At 47.1% G+C, this 18,732-nt stretch overlaps 1 protein-coding gene across 1 annotated transcript; it reads left to right on the plus strand.

Moving 5' to 3' along the window:
- The first annotated feature begins 14,205 nt into the window (after window positions 1-14,205).
- On the plus strand, window positions 14,206-15,444 carry LOC147975797 (uncharacterized). Its single transcript, XM_087519678.1, has 4 exons — window positions 14,206-14,369; window positions 14,467-14,572; window positions 14,646-14,867; window positions 14,934-15,444. Exons 3-4 carry the CDS (start codon window positions 14,687-14,689, stop codon window positions 15,368-15,370), a joined length of 618 nt encoding a protein of 205 aa, XP_087375804.1. The 5' UTR covers window positions 14,206-14,369; window positions 14,467-14,572; window positions 14,646-14,686; the 3' UTR covers window positions 15,371-15,444.
- Window positions 15,445-18,732: the final 3,288 nt, after the last annotated feature.

Here is an 18,732-nt window from a genome sequence, read left to right on the forward strand (position 1 = left end):
GGGCCACGTCTGAAGTGGCGACCCTTAAGCAAGCGCTGGTCGAGGCCGAGAAGAGGGCGGCCTCGGAGCGCACCGAGCGGGAGAAGTATGAGGCCGAGGTTGGCAAGGTGCGGCAAGAGCTCTAGGCTGTCATGGAAAAACATGAGAGTTTGGAGCTTGACTTGAAGACGCAAGCGTCCGAGCTCGCGGTGGCTATTGAAAATGCCAAATCTGTCAAGGCCGAATCCCAGAAGACCCTCCAGGAGTTGGATGAGGTGAAGAAGATAGCGGCGGGTAAGGCATTCTTTATGCAAAGCAAACACATAAACGTGAGTTACTTGTTACTTACCCGAATCCGGAGCTCTCCAGGAGCGTTCGCGGTTCTTCCCCGGAGTGTGTCCGATGTCGCCGCATTCTATCAAGCCGAGGAGGGAAGCTCGACGGAGAAGGTGTTCTGGTCTCAGTACGCTGAGGCCGGACACCCCGTGCCCCTGAGCGACCAGCTGAACAACTGGTCGAGCTCCACAAGGCGGCCGAATAGACCATGAAGGGCCTCATTGTTCGGCTGTGGCCTAGAGGGGCTCTGCATGGGAGCTATTTCGGGCTAGTGCGGCGGCTAGTGGAGGCCTGTCCAAGGATCTAAGTCATCAAGCGCTCCGTCTGCATTGAGGGTGCCCGTAGGGCCCTTGCCCGTGCTAAGGTGCACTGGGGCAAGCTGGATGCTGAGAAGCTTGTGAAGGACGGGCCACCGGCGGGGAAAGAGCATCGCAAGCCCGAGAATTACTATAAGGATGTTCTGAAGGGTGCCTGCCTTGTGGCGGATGAATGTTCTAGGGATGTAATTTTTGAGTGAAACTTGCTCGTTTTTTCCTATGCGCTGAAAACTTGTTTATATGCGCTAAGCAATGCTATTGGAATTTAAAATATTACCTTCTGTGCGGCTGTTTATCAATTCTGAGAGATGGCGAGTCATCGGCTTCTGCCCCCGTGCCGCTAGTGCTGGGGTGTTCGGGGATAAACCTGAGCGCCCTTTTTCCCATGTTTGGGTCCTTCGAGGGAGGCGCTCAGCCCAACGAACAAGGAAATCGGACTATAATGTATGAACACTCTCACTTAGCCACAGAATTCTATAATTTTAAATTTCGGCGAAGCCCCTGGTATTCGGAAGACCGAGTTCGGGGCGCTATCCATGCCTTGGCCGGACAGAGCCCGCTCCTCGCCCTAAGCGGCATAAGTCTTTAGGGACTCGAAAAAAACCTCTTGAACAGCGACCAGCTCTCGCTTCATCATGACAGTCACTTTTAGCTTTCTCCACTAAGGTGCTCGACCCAGCTCAACTGGGGCACAATCGCAGTGGTTCTCCTAGTGCTACCTTAGCCGATATAGCGGAACGTAAGGCACCAAAACATAGGAGCCGGGCAAACCCAACTATTGACCCAAGACATGATTCGGAGCCGATGCATATAATGCTATAAATTCGGGGTGCCGCACTTGTTAAAGTGTTCGGACTTCTTACACCATATTGAGGGGTACCAAAGCCCCTGGCGTATTTTGGCCGTACCAATGTGTACGGGTACAACATGTCGTTAAGGAACATATATAAAGAAAAAAGGTAATGCAAAAATAGGCGAAAGCTATGCATTGTTTATTAAAAAGGGGTGCGATCAAGGCAGAACGATACAAGTAATGCGATAAGTGGAAGGTTGGACTAGTTAACATGTCCGCTTCAGGGGCAAGCTGCGGAATAGTATGCGGAACGGGTATACTGCTCGTGATACAGACCACCTGGGAGTTCTGTAATGCGGTGTGGCTTGTCTACTTCCCTGGTTCTTGCATCGTTTGTGCGGCAATTGAACTCCCGAATAGGCCTTCCGAAGGATGGAGTCCTGAAAGTAAGGGAAAATTAAAAAATCGGTAGCCCCTGGTACGTTTTAAGCGGTGTGATGGTGCCCCTCCCCCTGTGCCCATGGTATCTCTAGAGCGTAGTTATGTACGCGAAGTACTGGCGTCGCCTTTTTGCGAGGGTTGGGGTTGGGGCCGCATTTCTACGCCTGCTCGGATCATGACAGGCGGTCTTGTTGTAGGTTACTCCGGGCGCGCTTGACGGTGTCCGGTCGTTTAGTGGCCGGACTGGAGAACTGCCTGGAGAGGCTGCTTTGTACTTCCGCTGCAAGGGCCGCCGTGTGCTCCTCCGTTCGGAGGGAGCGTTCGGTGTTTCCATTGACCGTAATTACTCCTCGAGGGCCTGGCATCTTGAGCTTAAGGTATGCGTAATGTGGTACCGCATTGAACTTAGCGAATGCGGTTCGCCCGAGCTGTGTGTGATAACCACTGCGAAACGGGACTATGTCGAAGATTAACTCCTTGCTTCGGAAATTATCCGGAGATCCGAAGACCACTTCAAGTGTGACTGAGCCTGTACAGTTGGCCTCTACACCTGGTATTATGCCTTTAAAGGTCGTTTTGGTGGGCTTAATCCTCGAGGGATCTATGCCCATTTTCCGCACTGTATCCTGGTAAAGCAGGTTCAGGCTGCTGCTGCCGTCCATAAGGACTCTAGTGAGATGAAATCCGTCAATAATTGGGTCTAGAACCAATGAGGCGAATCCGCCATGATGGATGCTAGTGGGATGGTCCCTTCGATCAAAGGTGATCAGGCAGGAGGACCATGGGTTGAACTTTGGGGCGACTGGCTCTACCGCGTATACGTCCCGTAACGCGTGCTTCCGCTCCCTTTTGGGGACGTGGGTTGCGTATATCATGTTCATCGTCCGCACTTGTGGGGGAAAACCCTTCTGTCCACTGTTGTTCGGCGGCCGGGGCTCCTCGTCGTCATCGCTATGCAACCCTTTGTCTTCATTTTCGGCGTTTAACTTGCCTGCGTGCTTGAACACCCAAAAATCCCTGTTGGTGTGATTGGCTGGCTTTTCGGGGGTGCCATGTATCTGGCACGAGCGGTCGAGTATTCGGTCCAACCTGGACGGGCCCCTAGGATTCCTTTTGAATGGCTTTTTTCCGCTGACTGGATTTAGAGCCTCTGAATCCGGCATTAACTGCCGTATCCTCAGCATTGTCGGTGTTATTGCGGTGCTTCTGCTTGTTGCGACGCGACCTGCCACTACTCATCCCTGGTGTCCGAATTGCTAGGGTTCTGGGTCATATTGTTGCTACGAGCAAGCCAGATGTCTTCTCCCGCGCAAAAGCCGGTCATGAGTGTCGTGAGTGCTGCCATAGATTTCGGCTTTTCCTGTCCAAGGTGCCGGGCTAGCCACTCGTCATGGATATTGTGTTTGAAGGGTGCTAGGGCCTCAGCGTCCGGACAGTCGACTATTTGATTTTTCTTTGTTAGGAACCGTGTCTAGAATTGCCTGGCCGATTCCTCTGGCTGCTGAATTATGTGACTTAGGTCATCAGCGTCTGGGGGTCGCACATAAGTGCCCTGGAAATTGTCAAGGAATGCGGCTTCCAGGTCCTCCCAACAACCGATTGATCCTGTTGGCAAGCTGTTAAGCCAATGCCGAGCTGGTCCTTTAAGCTTCAGTGGGAGGTATTAGATGGCGTGGAAATCATCGCCGCGGGACATGTGGATATGAAGGAGATAATCCTCGATCCATACCGCAGGATCTGTTGTGCCATCATATGATTCGATGTTTACTGGTTTGAAACCCTCGAGGATTTGATGATCCATTATTTCGTCTGTAAAGCAGAGTGGGTGTGCGGCGCCTCTGTACTGGGCTATATCATGACATAGCTCCAGTGAGCCTTGTCTACTGTGTTCGGACCTGCCAAATTTGTGGCCGGCGTGACGGTTGCCATCTTGATCCATGGGGCACCCACACGATCTGTAGATCGATCTTGTTTGCCTTGCCTTGTCCTCCAACATGTCTCCTAAGTCTGGCGCATATTCCCGTGCCTTGGTACGGGGTGCGGCTTGAGTGGAGGGCTGAGAGGCCTCTCTGTCGCGGCCACGAGGTGGTCGGTCAGCTGCATCAAGTGCTTCCTCGTCTAATCGGGGTAGCAACCTGCGCTTTGGGTAGCTCTTGGAGGGGTGTTCGAGTTTATGCTCTTCAGCCGCAAGGACTTCCGTCCATCTGTCGACTAGCAAATCTTGATCAGCTCTAAGCTGTTGCTGTTTTTTCTTGAGGCTTCTTGCCGTGGCCATAAGCCTGCATAGAAAACGCTCTTTCTCGACGGGATCCTCTGGCACGACGAATTCATCGTTGTCGAGGCTTGCCTCATCTTTGGAGGGAGGCATATAATTATCGTCCTCGACCTCTCTGTCTGCCGCTCTCTCATGAGGGCTGGTTTCTCCATCCTCCTGTGCTAAATCCTGCTGGAGGGGGTTTTCTTTGGCGCTTTCCAGAGTATTATTATCTCCCGTGCTGGAATCACTGTGTTTCTTTTGGCGGGATTTTGAGCGGCGCCGCTGACGCTGGAGCTTAGGCTGTTTCTTGGAGGGGTCATCCTTCGCTGTTCCATCGCCATCTCCCTCTTTTGGGGTGTCCACCATGTATATGTCATACGACGAGGTGGCTTTCCAGGGCCTAGTAGGTGCTGGTTCTTCATCATCTCCTTCATCGGCGTCCATACCGTCGATGTCTTCGGAGTCGAAGTCGAGCATGTCGGTTAAGTCGTTGATAGTGGCTACAAAGTGGGTGGTCGGTGGGCTTTGAATTTCTTCATTGTTCGTACCCCAACCTTGCTGACCGTAGTCCGGCCAGGGCTCTCCTGATAAAGAGAGAGACTTCAGTGACTTCAGGATATCGCCGAAAGGCGAGTGCTGAAAGATGTCCGCGGCAGTGAACTCCATGATCGGCGCCCAATCAGATTCGATCGGTAGGGGCGCGGAGGGTTCGGAGTCCGGAGAGGAGTCCGGCTCCTTGGAGTCACGAGTCTCGCAGTGTACGGGGCTGGTGCTTGGCTCAATCGCCGTTGGCGTCGCAGCCCCCGAGGTGGCGTCCAACCGCCCATCCTCAATCGGCGCAGTTGGCTCCAAATTAAGGATCGGAGCCGATGCGGGTGCGGCCTCCAGGGCACTGTTCGGCGGCAGAGCTAGATCATGTTCGTCGTGATAGTGCGGCGCGCTAGGCAGTGGCTCGAATCCATCGAAGATCAAGTCCCCGCGGATGTCAGCCGTGTAGTTTAAATTTCCAAATCTGACCTGACGGTCAGGGGCGTAGCTTTCGATCTGCTCCAGACGGCCAAGCGAATTGGCCCGCAGTGCGAAGCCGCCAAAGACGAAGATCTGTCCGGGGAGGAAGGTCTCACCCTGGACTGCATCGCTATCGATGATCGTAGGAGCCATCGAGCCTGACGGCAACAACACAGAGGAACTCTCAATGAAAGCACCAATGTCGGTGTCAAAACCGGCGGATCTCGGGTAGGGGGTCCCGAACTGTGCATCTAGGCCAGATGGTAACAGGAGGCAAGGGACACGAAGTTTTACCCAGGTTCGGGCCCTCTCGATGGAGGTAAAACCCTACGTCCTGCTTGATTAATATTGATGATATGGGTAGTACAAGAGTAGATCTACCGCGAGATCGAGGAGGCCAAACCCTAGAAGCTAGCCTATGGTATGATTGTTGATGTGTATGTTGTCCTACGGACTAAAACCCTCCGGTTTATATAGACACCGGGTAGGGTTAGGGTTACATAGAGTCGGTTACAATGGTAGGAGATCTACATATCCGTATCGCCAAGCTTGCCTTCCACGCCAAGGAAAGTCCCTTCCGGACACGGGACAAAGTCTTCAATCTTGTATCTTCATAGTCCAGGAGTCCGGCTGAAGGTATAGTCCGGCTATCTGAACACCCCCTAATCCAGGACTCCCTCAGCGAATATCAAGCGTCCTCCTCGTGGCCGTTTGGAACATGTCTAAAATCGAGGAGTCATACTAACGAGCACGATTGGGTTACCCACAACCGTATTGATGAGAATCCCGTGATAAGGGGACACAATCTCTGTTTCGACAAGACCTGCCAATAAAACCGCCTCGCAACACGTGTAGTGGCTGGTTGGAAAAAACGGTTCGCATAAAGACCGAGGCTAGGGCATGATGTCACGTTATGAAATGTTGTCAGCTGATTAGATTTGTGGAAATATTATACTCTCTACGGTGGTATGTGGAATTTGTTTTGTGGACCCAGACAATATCCTTGTGTTTAAAATCTTCTATGGAGTATTCGGAGGAGGAACCCGCCTTGCAATGCCGAAGACAATCTATGCGTCGGACTCATCATCATTGAAGCCTGGTTCAGGGGCTACTGAGGGAGTCCTGGATTAGGGGGTCCCCGGACAGTCAGATGGGGCTCTCCTTTGCATGGAAGGAAAGCTTGGCGATTCGGATATGTAGATCTCCTCCCTTGTAACCGACTCTATGTAACCCTAGCCCCTCCGGTGTCTATATAAACCGGAGGGTTTTAGTCCGTAGGACAACGACAATCATACCATAGGCTAGCTTCTAGGGTTTAGCCTCTTCGATCCCGTGGTAGATCAACTCTTGTAATACTCATATCATAAAGATCAATCAAGCAGGAAGTAGGGTATTACCTCCATCGAGAGGGCCCGAACATGGGTAAACATTTTGTCCCCTGCCTCCTATTACCATTCGCCTTAGACGCATAGTTCGAGACCCCCTACCCGAGATCCGCCGGTTTTGACACCGACAGCGGGCAAAATGAACTACCTGCCTGAATGAATATCGAACAAAATAGGTGCAGGCAAGGTAATAATCTAAACGGTGACCTCGCTAAATACTAGGTTATAAATAAGTCTCTTTTCCTCATCATGGCAAATAAACTTATGTGCTCTCATGCTGTCATAATCTAAACATATAGTGGCTAGCAATTTCTCCTCTTTTTCATAGTGCCTAATGGGTATCTTAAAGTGTTTAGCAAGGCGGGAGGCAAAGATACCTCCAAAAATAGGACCCTTTGTATGGTTGAAACTCAACAGTTTAGCAACCATATTGCCCAAATTGTAAGTTCTATCTCTATGTAAAGCGTGGCGCAAAATGGCGAGGTCGGGGGCACTAAGGCCTCCACTCTCTCCACGACCAATTAAACATCTCCCAATGAATAATGAGTAATAGCGTAAAACAGGGAAATGTATACTAGCCACTCTTGCTCCCCACACTCCTTTGTTTTCCCCTATCGAAATTTCATGAATAAAACTTTCCACATCACTAGGACGTGGTTCCTCGATGCCACCTTCATTCATAAAGCGTCATTTCTTTGTACTCATCATATAAGTGAAAATCTACCATGGGTGGTGATCTGATACTGATCACAGTGGTCGAGGAGGAAGTCGATGATGCCTGCATTCCCAGCCAAATAATATAAATCATCATAAATTCCAGCTTCTTGTAAGAATGCATCACTTGGCCATTCACACGGCCAAATCTTCGTGGCTCGAGGAAGATTATACTTGGGCTTTTCCTTCTCCTCATTTTCTTTTTCCTTCGAACCCCAGCTCGAGGAACCGCTCAATAATTTCCTCATCATTTTCTTCCTCTGATTTTTTTGAAATTTTTAGTGACTCAAAATAAAAGTGAACAGACTCAATAAGATTTATAGCAACTAGTCCTGCAAGTGCCTAGAGACTATATCATGCATCAAAACTACTTTTGACCATATAACTTTGATATGCAAGCTCAAGAACAAGGTCAGCACAACAACAAAAAATTGCAATAAATAAAGCACTAGAACAAAAACTAATTGGACCATTGGAGGAGTCACATACCGAAGTACAATCCCCCAAAGCAGTTTTGTGAATGGAACTTTGAGCAAGGAGATTGAAAATGGCAGCAAGATGAGCAAGAACTCGAATTTGAGCTATGGAGTGATTTTTTCTGGAGGAAGGAGTGGATGGGTGCTGGAACAAGTGGAGGGGGGCCACGTGGGGCCCACAAGGACGGGGGCATGCCCGGGGGGTAGGGCGCACCCTCCACCCTTGTGGCCAGTTGGCGAGTCCCCCTGCTGTGTGTTTAGTGCCACAAATTCTCAAATATTCTACAAAAAATCATACTAAATTTTCAAGGCATTGGGAGAATTTTAATTTTCGAGACAATTTTTGTTGCATGGATAATTCAGAAAACAGAAAAAAAACTATTTTTGCTTTATTTAATCTAAATAACAGAAAGTAAAAGGTGGGTACAAAGAGTTGTGGTTTCTAAATTCATCCATCTCATGCTCATCAAAAGGAATCCATTAATAAGGTTGATCAGGTCTTATTAACAAACTTCCTTCGAATGACATGAAATCGGAGAACTTTCGAATAACAATAGGTTACCTCAACGGGGATATGCACGTCGCAAACAATAAGAATATCATATTTATTTTTGGTAGTAGGACGAGGGAATTTAAACCTCCAATAGTAATAGTTGAAAATTTTCCAATAGAATTGATACTATGAACTTGAGGTTGTTTCTTCGGAAAGTGTAACGTATGCTCATTACCATTAACATGAAAACTGACATTGCCTTTGTTGCAATCAATAACAGCCCCTAGAGTATTCAAAAAGGGTCTACCAAGGATAATCAACATACTATCGTCCTCAGTAATATCAAGAATAACAAAGTCCATTAAGATATTAACATTTGCAACCACAACAGGCACATCCTCACAAATACTGATGGGTATAGCAGTTGATTATTATCAGCCATTTGCAAAGAAATTTCAGTAGGTGTCAACTTATTCAAATCAAGTCAACAATATAAAGAGAAATGCATAACACTAACACCAACTCTGCAATCACATAAAGGAGTTTTAACATAGTTTCTTTTAATGGAGGATGGTATAGTTTGTACCCCTGGATCTCCAAGTTTCTTTGGTATTCCACCCTTAAAAGTATAATTAGAAAGCATGGTGGAAATTTCAGCTTCTGGTATTTTTCTTTTATTTGTAACAATATCTTTCATAAACTTAGCATAAGGAGGCATTTTAAGCATATCAATCAAACGCATACGCAAAAAGATAGGTCTAATCATTTCAGCAAAGCGCTCAAAATCCTCATCATCCTTTTTCTTGGATGGCTTAGGAGGAAAGGGCATGGGTTTCTGAACCCATGTTTCTCTTTTTTTACCATGTTTCCTAGCAACGATGTCTCTTTTATCATAACATTGATTCTTTGATTGTCGGTTATCAAGATCAACAACAGTTTCAATCTCTACATCAATTTCATTCCAAGGTTGAGCATCAACATGAACATCATCATTAACATTAGCACTAGGTTCATGTTCATTACCAGATTGTGTCTCAGCATCAGAAATAGAAATATCATTGGGATTCTCAGGTGTGTCTATAGCAGGTTAACTAGCATGCAAAGCCCTATTAGTTTTCTTTTTCTTTTTATTAGAAGTACTAGGTGTATTAGTTTTAGCTCTCTGATAATCTTGATCAATTCTCTTAGGATGGCCTTCAGGATACAAAGGTTCCTGGGTCATCTTACCACCTCTAGTCATAACCTAACAGCATTATCATTGTTCTTACTATTCAACTCATTGAGCAAATCATCTTGTGGCTTAAGTACTTGTGCTACTTGAGTTGTAACCATGGAAGCATGTTTACTAATAAGCTTAATATCATTAGCAGTTCTACTCATATAATCACCCAAGTGGTCAAGCATGTAAGCATTAAATTTCAATTGTCTTCTAACATAAGCATTGAAGTTTTCTTATTTAACAATAAATTTATCAAACTCATCTAAGCACTGACTAGCAAACTTATTATGAGAGATATCACCTTCATAAAATATATGGAGAGTGTTTACCTCTACTACGTGTGTCGGGTTATCAAGACCATGTATTTGTTCAATAGGCGGTCGATTCTTAACATCTTCAGCTTTACTACCTTTTTCTTTCATAGATTTCCTTGCCTCTTGCATATCTTCTGGACTGAGAAATAGAATACCCCTCTTCTTCGGAGTTGGCTTAGGAGTTGGTTCAGGAAGTGTCCAATCATTATCATTACTCAATATATTATTCAATAGAAATTCAGCTTTCTCAACAGTTCTTTCCCTGAAAACACAACCAACACAACTATCCAGGTGGTCTTTGGAAGCATTGGTTAGTCCATTATGAAAGATATCAAGTATTTCATCTTTCTTGAGAGGATGATCAGGCAAAGCATTAAGTAATTAGAGAAGCCTCCCCAAGCTTGTGGGAGACTCTCTTCTTCAATTTGCACAAAGTTAAATATTTCCTTTAAAGAAGATTGTTTCTTATGAGCAGGGACATATTTTTGAGAGAATTAATAAATCATATCGTGGGGACTACGCACACAACCAGGAGCAAGAGAATTAAACCATAACTTAGTATCGCCCTTTAATGAGAAAGGAAATAATTTGAGAATATAGTAATAGCGAATTTTTTCCTCATGAGCAAATAGGGGGGCTATATCATTCGGTTTAGTAAGACGTGCCACAACAGTTTCAAATTCATAACCATAGAAAGGATCAGATTCAACCAAAGTAATTAACTCAGAATCAATATAGAATTCATAATCCTTATCAGTAACAAAGATAGGTGAAGTAGCAAAAGCGGGATCATATTTCATTCTAGCATTTAAGGATTTTCCTTTCAGTTTAGCTAATAATTTATTGAGATCCTCTCTATCAGTGCAAGCAAAAAAGTATCTAGTAGTTTCTTCATCCATATCATAACCCTCAGGTACAACGTGCAATTCATATCTAGGGGAAGAATCATAATCTTCAGTTTCAATAATATCATCAGTTTCAGTAATTTCATTCTCTCTAACCCTAGCAAGTTGTTCATCAAGAAATTCACCTAGTGGCACAGTATTATCAAGCACATAAGTAGTATCATCATAAGCATCATGCATAGTAGAAGTGGCATCATCAATAACACGCGACATATCAGAGTCAATAGCAGGTGTAGGTGTCGCAAGTTTACTCAAAACAAAAGGAGAATCAAGTGCAGAGCTAGATGGAAGTTCCTTACCTCCCCTCATAGTTGAGGGATAGATCTTGGTTTTGTTGTCTTTTAGATTCTTCATAGTTATCAACAGATATAAATCCCAAGTGACTCTGAGAATAGAGATATGCTCCCCGGCAACAGCGCCAGAAAAAGGTCTTGATAACCCACAAGTATAGGGGATCGCAACAGTTTTCGAGGGTAGTGTATTGAACCCAAATTTATTGATTCAACACAAGGGGAGCCAAAGAATATTCTCAAGTATTAGCAGCTGAGTTGTCAATTCAACCACACCTAAAAGACTTAATATCTGCAGCAAAGTATTTAGTAGCTAAGTGGTATGGAAGCAACGGTAACAGTGGCAAAAGTAATAGTAGCAGTTTTGTAGCAATTGTAATAGTGGCATCGGAAAAGTAAGAAAGCAAAGATCAATATGGAATAAGCTTGTAGGCAATGGATCAATGATGGATAATTATGTTGGATGGTATTCATCATGCAACGGTCATAACATTGGGTGACACAGAACTAGCTCCAATTCATCAATATAATGTAGGCATGTATTCTGAATATACTCATACGTGCTTATGGAAAAGAACTTGCATGGCATCCTTTGTCTTGCCCTCCCGTGGAAAAAGGGTCCTATTGTAAACTAAGGGATATTAACTCCTCCTTTTAATAGAGTACCGGACCAAAGCGTTAGCACTTAGTGAATACATGAACTCGTCAAACTATGGTCATCATGGGGAGTGGTCCCGACTATTGTCACTCCGGGGTTGCCGGATCATAACACGTAGTAGGTGACTATAACTTGCAAGATAGGTTCAAGAACACAAATATATTCATGAAAACATAATAGGTTCAGATCTGAAATCATGGTTGTCGGTGTCAAAACCGGCGGATCTCGGGTAGGGGGTCTCAAACTGTGCGTCTAGGATCAATGGTAACAGGAGACGGGGGACACAATGTTTTACCCAGGTTCGGGCCCTCTCTCTGGAGGTAATACCCTATGTCCTGCTTGATTGATCTTGATTTATATGAGTATTACAAGAGTTGATCTACCACGAGATCGTAATGACTAAACCCTAAAAGTCTAGTCTGGCTATGATTATTCGGGGGTATCTACAGACCTAGCCCTCCGGTTTATATAAGCACAGGAGGGATCTAGGGTTACACAAGGTCGGTTACAGAGAAAGCAATATTCATATTTGGTCGCCAAGCTTGCCTCCCACACCAAGGAGAGTCCCATCCGGACACGAGTAGAATCTTTGGTCTTCATATCTTCACAGCCCATCAGTCCGACCCATATCCAATAGGTTGGACGCCCGAGGACCCTTACTCCAGGACTCCCTTAGTAGCCCCCTAACTAGGCTTCAATGATGAGGTGTTCGGCATACAGATAGTCTTCGGCATTGCAAGGCGGGTTCTTCCTCGTATGACTTTAAAGTGATGTATTCGACTGTCCATTTAATGTCGCACCCCTCGGCTTCTGCGCCTTCCTGACTCCAGCTTCCACGTGTTGAATGAATACAAGAGGTCAGGGTATTTTTACATATACCACCCTGACCGTACGAGAAAGGTGCCTAATTAAAGAGAATAGATCTCAGATCCCCCTCCAAATCCATGGAAGAGATCCTCATAGCTTGCGGAGCAGAACCACCCCAACATGGCTAGCGCTCCCACCTCTTCCTCTCATCCCCACAACTCCAAAAAGGGGAATTGGGAGAGATGCTTAGTTTCTCATAGTCAGCTGGTGAAGCTGCAAACACATGGCTTTCTTTCCCCCGCAGATTTGGTCCCCGTACGAGTAGGAATGACGTCCTTCAATGGCGAGGCTCAAGCGGAGAACTTCCCCAATCCATCCAGGGGGAACAAGTATGGTTCATATCCTTCTTGTTGCGAGGTGTTGGATTTCCAATCCATCCCTTCCTCAGAGGTCTGCTGGAGTATTACAGCCTCCAACTGCATAGTCTCACCCCCACCTCTGTCATGCATATTGCTGGTTATGTCGCTCTATGTGAGCTATTCCTGGGCTGTGAGGCCCATTTCCATTTATGGAGAAGAATGTTATGCCTCGTCCCTCGTAATAAAGGAGGGACAATATTTGAAGTGGGGGAGCTGAGGTGTGGCACATCTGTGGCACCAGATACCTGTTCGGCACGCCAAAGAAGGCTTCCGAAGAATGGCCTTCCGAATGGTTCTATATTCATGATGTCGCTCTTCCCGACCCCGTTCGTATGGGCCTTCCCGAATTTTCAAGTGCTCCGTTGAAGAAACGCCATAGCTGGCGTCCTCGGAGCCTCGAGGAAGAGGATAGCGCAGAGATCAGTCTGCTGCTAGGCAAGATTAAGATGCTTGCCCAGTACGGATTGTTAATAGTCGAGGTAATGGCGATATCCATAGTGCGGGGGTGCAACCACTCCAATATAGAGGGCTACCCATGTGGCACTACAATGGGGAAGACGACACCTCACGCTGCGGTCGGAACGGGCTGAAGACCCCCGCCGCTTTGGCCAAAATATTGCCCGAACTATATAAAGGGGACAAGGAGGAATTCACCCGTCTCCAATATCGAGACGGATTTTCCATGTATAATCCTCCTAGCTGGGTAAGCTTTTAACTCCACTATTTTACTCCTCTCCTTGAATTATTTTTGACGGTTGTATCCTATCCTCTTATAATAGGAATGGCGAAAAGTTGTCAAGGGGATCCATGACCCTGCCTCTTAGCCAGAGAAACGCAACCGGGATCTTGACCCCGGATATGAAGAAGATTCAGACATATTTGTGGAGCTCGAGGATGGAATGTTCTATCAGACTTGCTACGACGGTACGGATGTACCCATCATAGCCGATTACCCCGGTCTGCTCCCTGCTTCACACATAAGTAATCCGGAGACACCATGTCGAAGAGAGTTTTCCCATTATTCCTCACCCTCCGCACTGTCCTGTGCTCAAAAGGGGAGGCGTTCGATGCGTCGTGCTACCCCAGGGGCATCTCCAAAGAGAGCGCCCCCCACACCTGGAAGGCCTTCGAAGAGGAAGGAAAACGAAGATACGGCCGAGCCTTCATCAAAGAGGTATGGATTTGCAAATATGCACCTTGGCAGTCACATCCAACTGTGACCTTTCCGTTTATCCTGCATCAAGAAAAAAGTGTGCCGGACTATATCTGGGGGTCCGGCCAGTCATACTTCCCACAGCCAGGATCCAGATCCTGCCGTAAAGATGGAGGCTGATGCGGGGGTAACGCCGGACTGTCCTCCAGCCGAGGATTCGGATGATGTATCCATCACTAACTCGGAAGTGGAGAGCGCTATGAATCATCAGCGCCGCAGGACCATTTTAAAAGACCCCGGCTTTTCAGAAGAGGTTTTAACGCCTTCAGCTCGGCTGATGCATACATCCGAGCTGCACAAGATGGGCTTAATAGAGCCACAAAGCAGCATTTAAAAGATGTACGGGTAAGTTTACTTTGTCCGAATATGATAACCATATGTCAGCAGCCCCCGGGGCTTGAAGCAGTTGATACAAATGATTTAAGGATCGTTGTATAACTAGGTTCTTACGGAGAAGAATGACCTGCTAGCGCAAGAGCTGGAAAAGTGCCGGACACAGCTAACTGCTGCTACCACCGAACTGGAAAAGTTCAAGAAGGCGTCCTCTGGTAATATTTCCCTCCATCAAGAAACAATGATTATATGCCAGCTGTGCTTATACTGTTGCTTGTCTCATAACAGGGTCGTCGGACCAACTAGAAGAGAAACTGAAGGCCGCTCAAATGGACGAGAAAGAGGCGAAAAGACTACATGTCGCAGGTGAGCGCGTTCTGACCCAAGTCAGAGAGGAGAAAAACAAACTCCAGGATTCCAAAATCCAGCTAGGCGAGGAACTGAAAGATGTGCGGGCCCAACTGGACGACTCCGTGAAGGAGAATAAAAGGCTGCGAGGCAGCATATTTAGTATGTGACCAAACTTACCTTATAATAGTTCAGAGATGAAAGGTACTGACAAAGTTATGGTTGCAGGTAGGCTGATAGGCCGTCCGGAAGAGGAGATGTCCGGATTGTCGGATGATCTGCTGCAGGGGTTGTCGGAAATGCACGAGCAAGCTCGGCAGGCAATGCGGAGTGTTGCTAAGGCCTTATGCCCATCCGCCTCCCCTCTAGGAAGTATGGAGTTGCTTGTAGATCTATTCAAGGGAGCGTGGCGGCGCATCCGATTATGGAAAATATCGGCCTGCCGGGAGGGTGCGCGAGAGGCCTGGCCCATGGTGAAAACATGGTATACCAAGCTTGATCCGAATCACATGTCCCGGGACGGACCTTTAGGGTCAGATGGGAAAGAAGTGCCCGTTAATTTGGTATATGACCAAGTAGCAGTAGCTGCCAAATATTCCCGACAAGATTGTAAGTTAGATAGCCTGTTGGATGGTATAGAGGAGGAAATTTATGAGTCTAAGTGACTATGTACTTTCCTTGAAATATGTAAATTCTAGCTGAATCGTAAAACGATTGTCATGGCATACCTTTTCGCTTCAACCTCGGGACCCGAAGGTGCGGAGTGTTTCTGAATACCCGTGCGGCCAAATAAACCGGGGTATGCATGGAAACCAGGCGTATGGGTCATAGTTGCTTGAACAGACAAGTTGTATCCAGCTAGTTATGTTATACCCCTAATAGATCATAGTCCCAACAGGATTGTAAGTTAGATAGTCTGAGGTACACATCTGGATAACCCGACAGTAACAATCGTAGAGGTACTCCCTTTATGCCCTAGCCGAACTAACGGAAATGTAGGGCATAAGCACAGGAGCCAGGCAACCCAGCTTGGCCAAAACTTAAGTCATATCGATGCATATAATGGCGAAGAAAAGGTACATATGGAAAAACACATATGTAATGAGCTTGATACTCAGAGAATAATAGCAAGCTTCTATATAAGAAGCCCCCAGGTATAATAGACGTACATTTTTGAAGATGTGTGCGTCAGGGATGCGTGGTCTAACCGCACGAAAGTTTTAAGGTTAATGGAAAAAAAGAAAAAAGAAAAAGAGAGAAAACTTGAAAGAGGCAATAGGGGGAAGGGGACGAACAAGGAGTTCGGCTCTAGGCGTAGAACCTTCGGAGTCTGGCCGCGTTCCAGGGGTTCGGCTCTAGGCGATTGTCTAACGCATTACGCAGGCGGTACGCTCCTCGGGTGAGAACTTCGTCGATGATGAAGGGACCCTCCCACATGGGCTTGCGTTTGTCCTTTTTCTTCTGTGACAGGCGTAGAACAAGTTCGCCAACGTTATAAGTCTTGGCCCACACATCTCTGCTTTGATACCTATGAGCCTGCTATTGATAAAATGCAGAACGGGCTTTTGCAACGTTGCACTCTTCCTCCAGGACATCTAAGCTGTCCTGCCGATCCAGCTCGGCTTCTCTCTCTTCGTACATGTGCACTCGAGGTGAGTCATGAATAATGTCGCAGGGTAACACTACCTCTGCTCCCTACACCATGAAGAATGGTGTGTATCCGGTAGTGCAATTGGGCGTGGTCTGCAGCCCCAAGAGTACAGAGTCGAGCTCCTCAACCTAGTGCTTTTCTGATTCTTTCAAAGACCGCACTAGTCTAGGCTTGGTGTCACTCATAATAAGACCATTGGCTCGTTCGACTTGACCGTTTTTCTGTGGATGATAGATAGAGGCCTAATCGAGCTTGATGCCCAGATTAGCGCACCAGGTTTTCACTTCATCGGCAGTGAAGTTGGAGCCGTTATTAGTGATGATGCTGTGTGGAACACCATAACGGTGTACGACGCCGGATATGAATTCTATCACCGGCCCGGACTCGGCCGTTTTAACTGGTTTGGCATCTATCCACATAGTGAATTTATCCACCATAACCAGCAGATATTTTTTCTCATGGCTTCCTCCTTTAAGGGGTCCGACAATATCTAGTCCCCAGACCGCAAAAGGCCAAGTGATGGGGATTGTTTGTAGGGCGGTGGGGGGCATATGGCTTTGGTTGGCGAAGAGTTGGCATCCGACGCAATGTTGGACAAGGTCCTGTGCATCTGCTCGGGCCGTCGACCAATAAAACCCTGTACGGAAGGACTTGCTAACAAGGGCCCGAGCTGTGGCGTGGTGCCCGCCAAGACCGGCGTGAATCTCAGCCAAGAGCTGCCGCCCCTCCTCCTCAGAGATACATCGTTGAAGGAGTCCAGTAGCGCTTTTCTTATAGAGCTCTCCATCGTAAACCTTGTAGGCCTTTGAACGCCAGGCAATGCGGCAGGCCTCATTCTAATCCTCAGGAAGTTCCTTCCTATTAAGGTAGGCCAAGAAGGGTTCGGTCCATGGGGCAATGACTGCCATAATGAGATGGGCCGATGGTGTTATTTCGGTGGTTGAGCCTCCGATGATATCGGCGTGTTCAGAATCTGGGGTTGTGTTCGGATCTGGACTAGTGTTACCGCTCTCCCCCTGCCACACCACGGATGGCTTAAAAAGCCTTTCCAGAAAGATATTGGGTGGGAGGGGGTCGCGCTTGGCGCCAATACGAGCAAGAACGTCCGCCGCTTGATTACTTTCTCGAGCCACATGATGGAACTTGAGCTCCTCAATCCGAGCCGACATTTTTAGGACGACATTATGATAAGCTTCAATCTTCGGGTGTTTGGCATCAAAGTCTCCATTTATTTGAGATATTGCAAGGTTTGCGTCCCCGTGCACTTCCAGGCGCTGTATGCCCATGTAGACAGCCATCCGGAGACCATGCAATAAGGCCTCGTATTCGGATGCATTGTTAGAGTCTGTGTATAGTATTTGGAGTATGTACTGAATGATGTCTCCAGTGGGGGACATTAAGACGACGCCCGCTCCTAGCCCTGCCAGCATTTTGGAGCCATCGAAATACATAACCCAATTGGAATATGTGCCATACTCTTTAGGGAGTTCGGCCTCTGTCCATTCGGCGACAAAGTCAGCCAGTACTTGGGATTTAATAGCTCGATGTGGTTTGTATGTAATATCAAATGGAAGGAGCCCGATGGCCCATTTGGCAATCCGGCCCGTGGCATCGCGGTTGTTTATTATGTCGTTGAGTGGTACTTTGGAAGCCACCGTGATCGAACACTCCTGGAACTAGTGTCATAGCTTTTGGGATGCCATGAAGACCGCATATGCTATTTTTTTATAATGGGGGTACCGGGTTTTGCATGGTGTAAGGATAGTGGATACGTAGTATACTGGCTTCTGAAGCGGGAATTTGTGTCCTTCTTGTTCTCGTTCAAAGACAAGCACGACGCTCACCACTTGATGTGTTGTTGATATGTATAGCAACATGGGTTCGCCGAAGTTTGGCGCAGCCAAGATTGGGTTGCTCCCTAGAAGTGTTTTTATTTCTTCCAGTCCGGATGTTGCCGCGTCCGTGCACTCGAAGTGATTGGTTCGCCATAGAAGGCGATAGAGTGGCAGTGCCTTTTCTCCCAATTTGGAGATAAAGCGGCTTAAAGCTGCCACGCAACCCGCGAGTTTTTGGACTTGCTTAAGGTCTGTTGGCGAGCCAATTGTGACAAAGCTCGGAATTTGGCTGGGTTTGCTTCAATTCCTCTATTGGAAATGATGAAGCCCAGCAGTTTTCCTGCGGGGACACCGAAAACACACTTTTCCGGATTGAGATTAATGTCATATGCGCGGAGGTTGTCAAATGTGAGACGTAGGTCGTCTATAGTGTTTCGACGTTCCTTGTCTTGATTACAACGTCGTCCACATAGGCTTCAAATGTCCTTCCGATCTGTTTCTCCAGGCATGTTTGGATCATGCGTTGGTAGGTGGCGCCGGC

Source organism: Triticum urartu, chromosome 4A (assembly GCF_056163025.1).
Source record: "Triticum urartu cultivar PI428250 chromosome 4A, HENAU_Tu73, whole genome shotgun sequence".
NCBI lineage: Eukaryota > Viridiplantae > Streptophyta > Magnoliopsida > Poales > Poaceae > Triticum > Triticum urartu.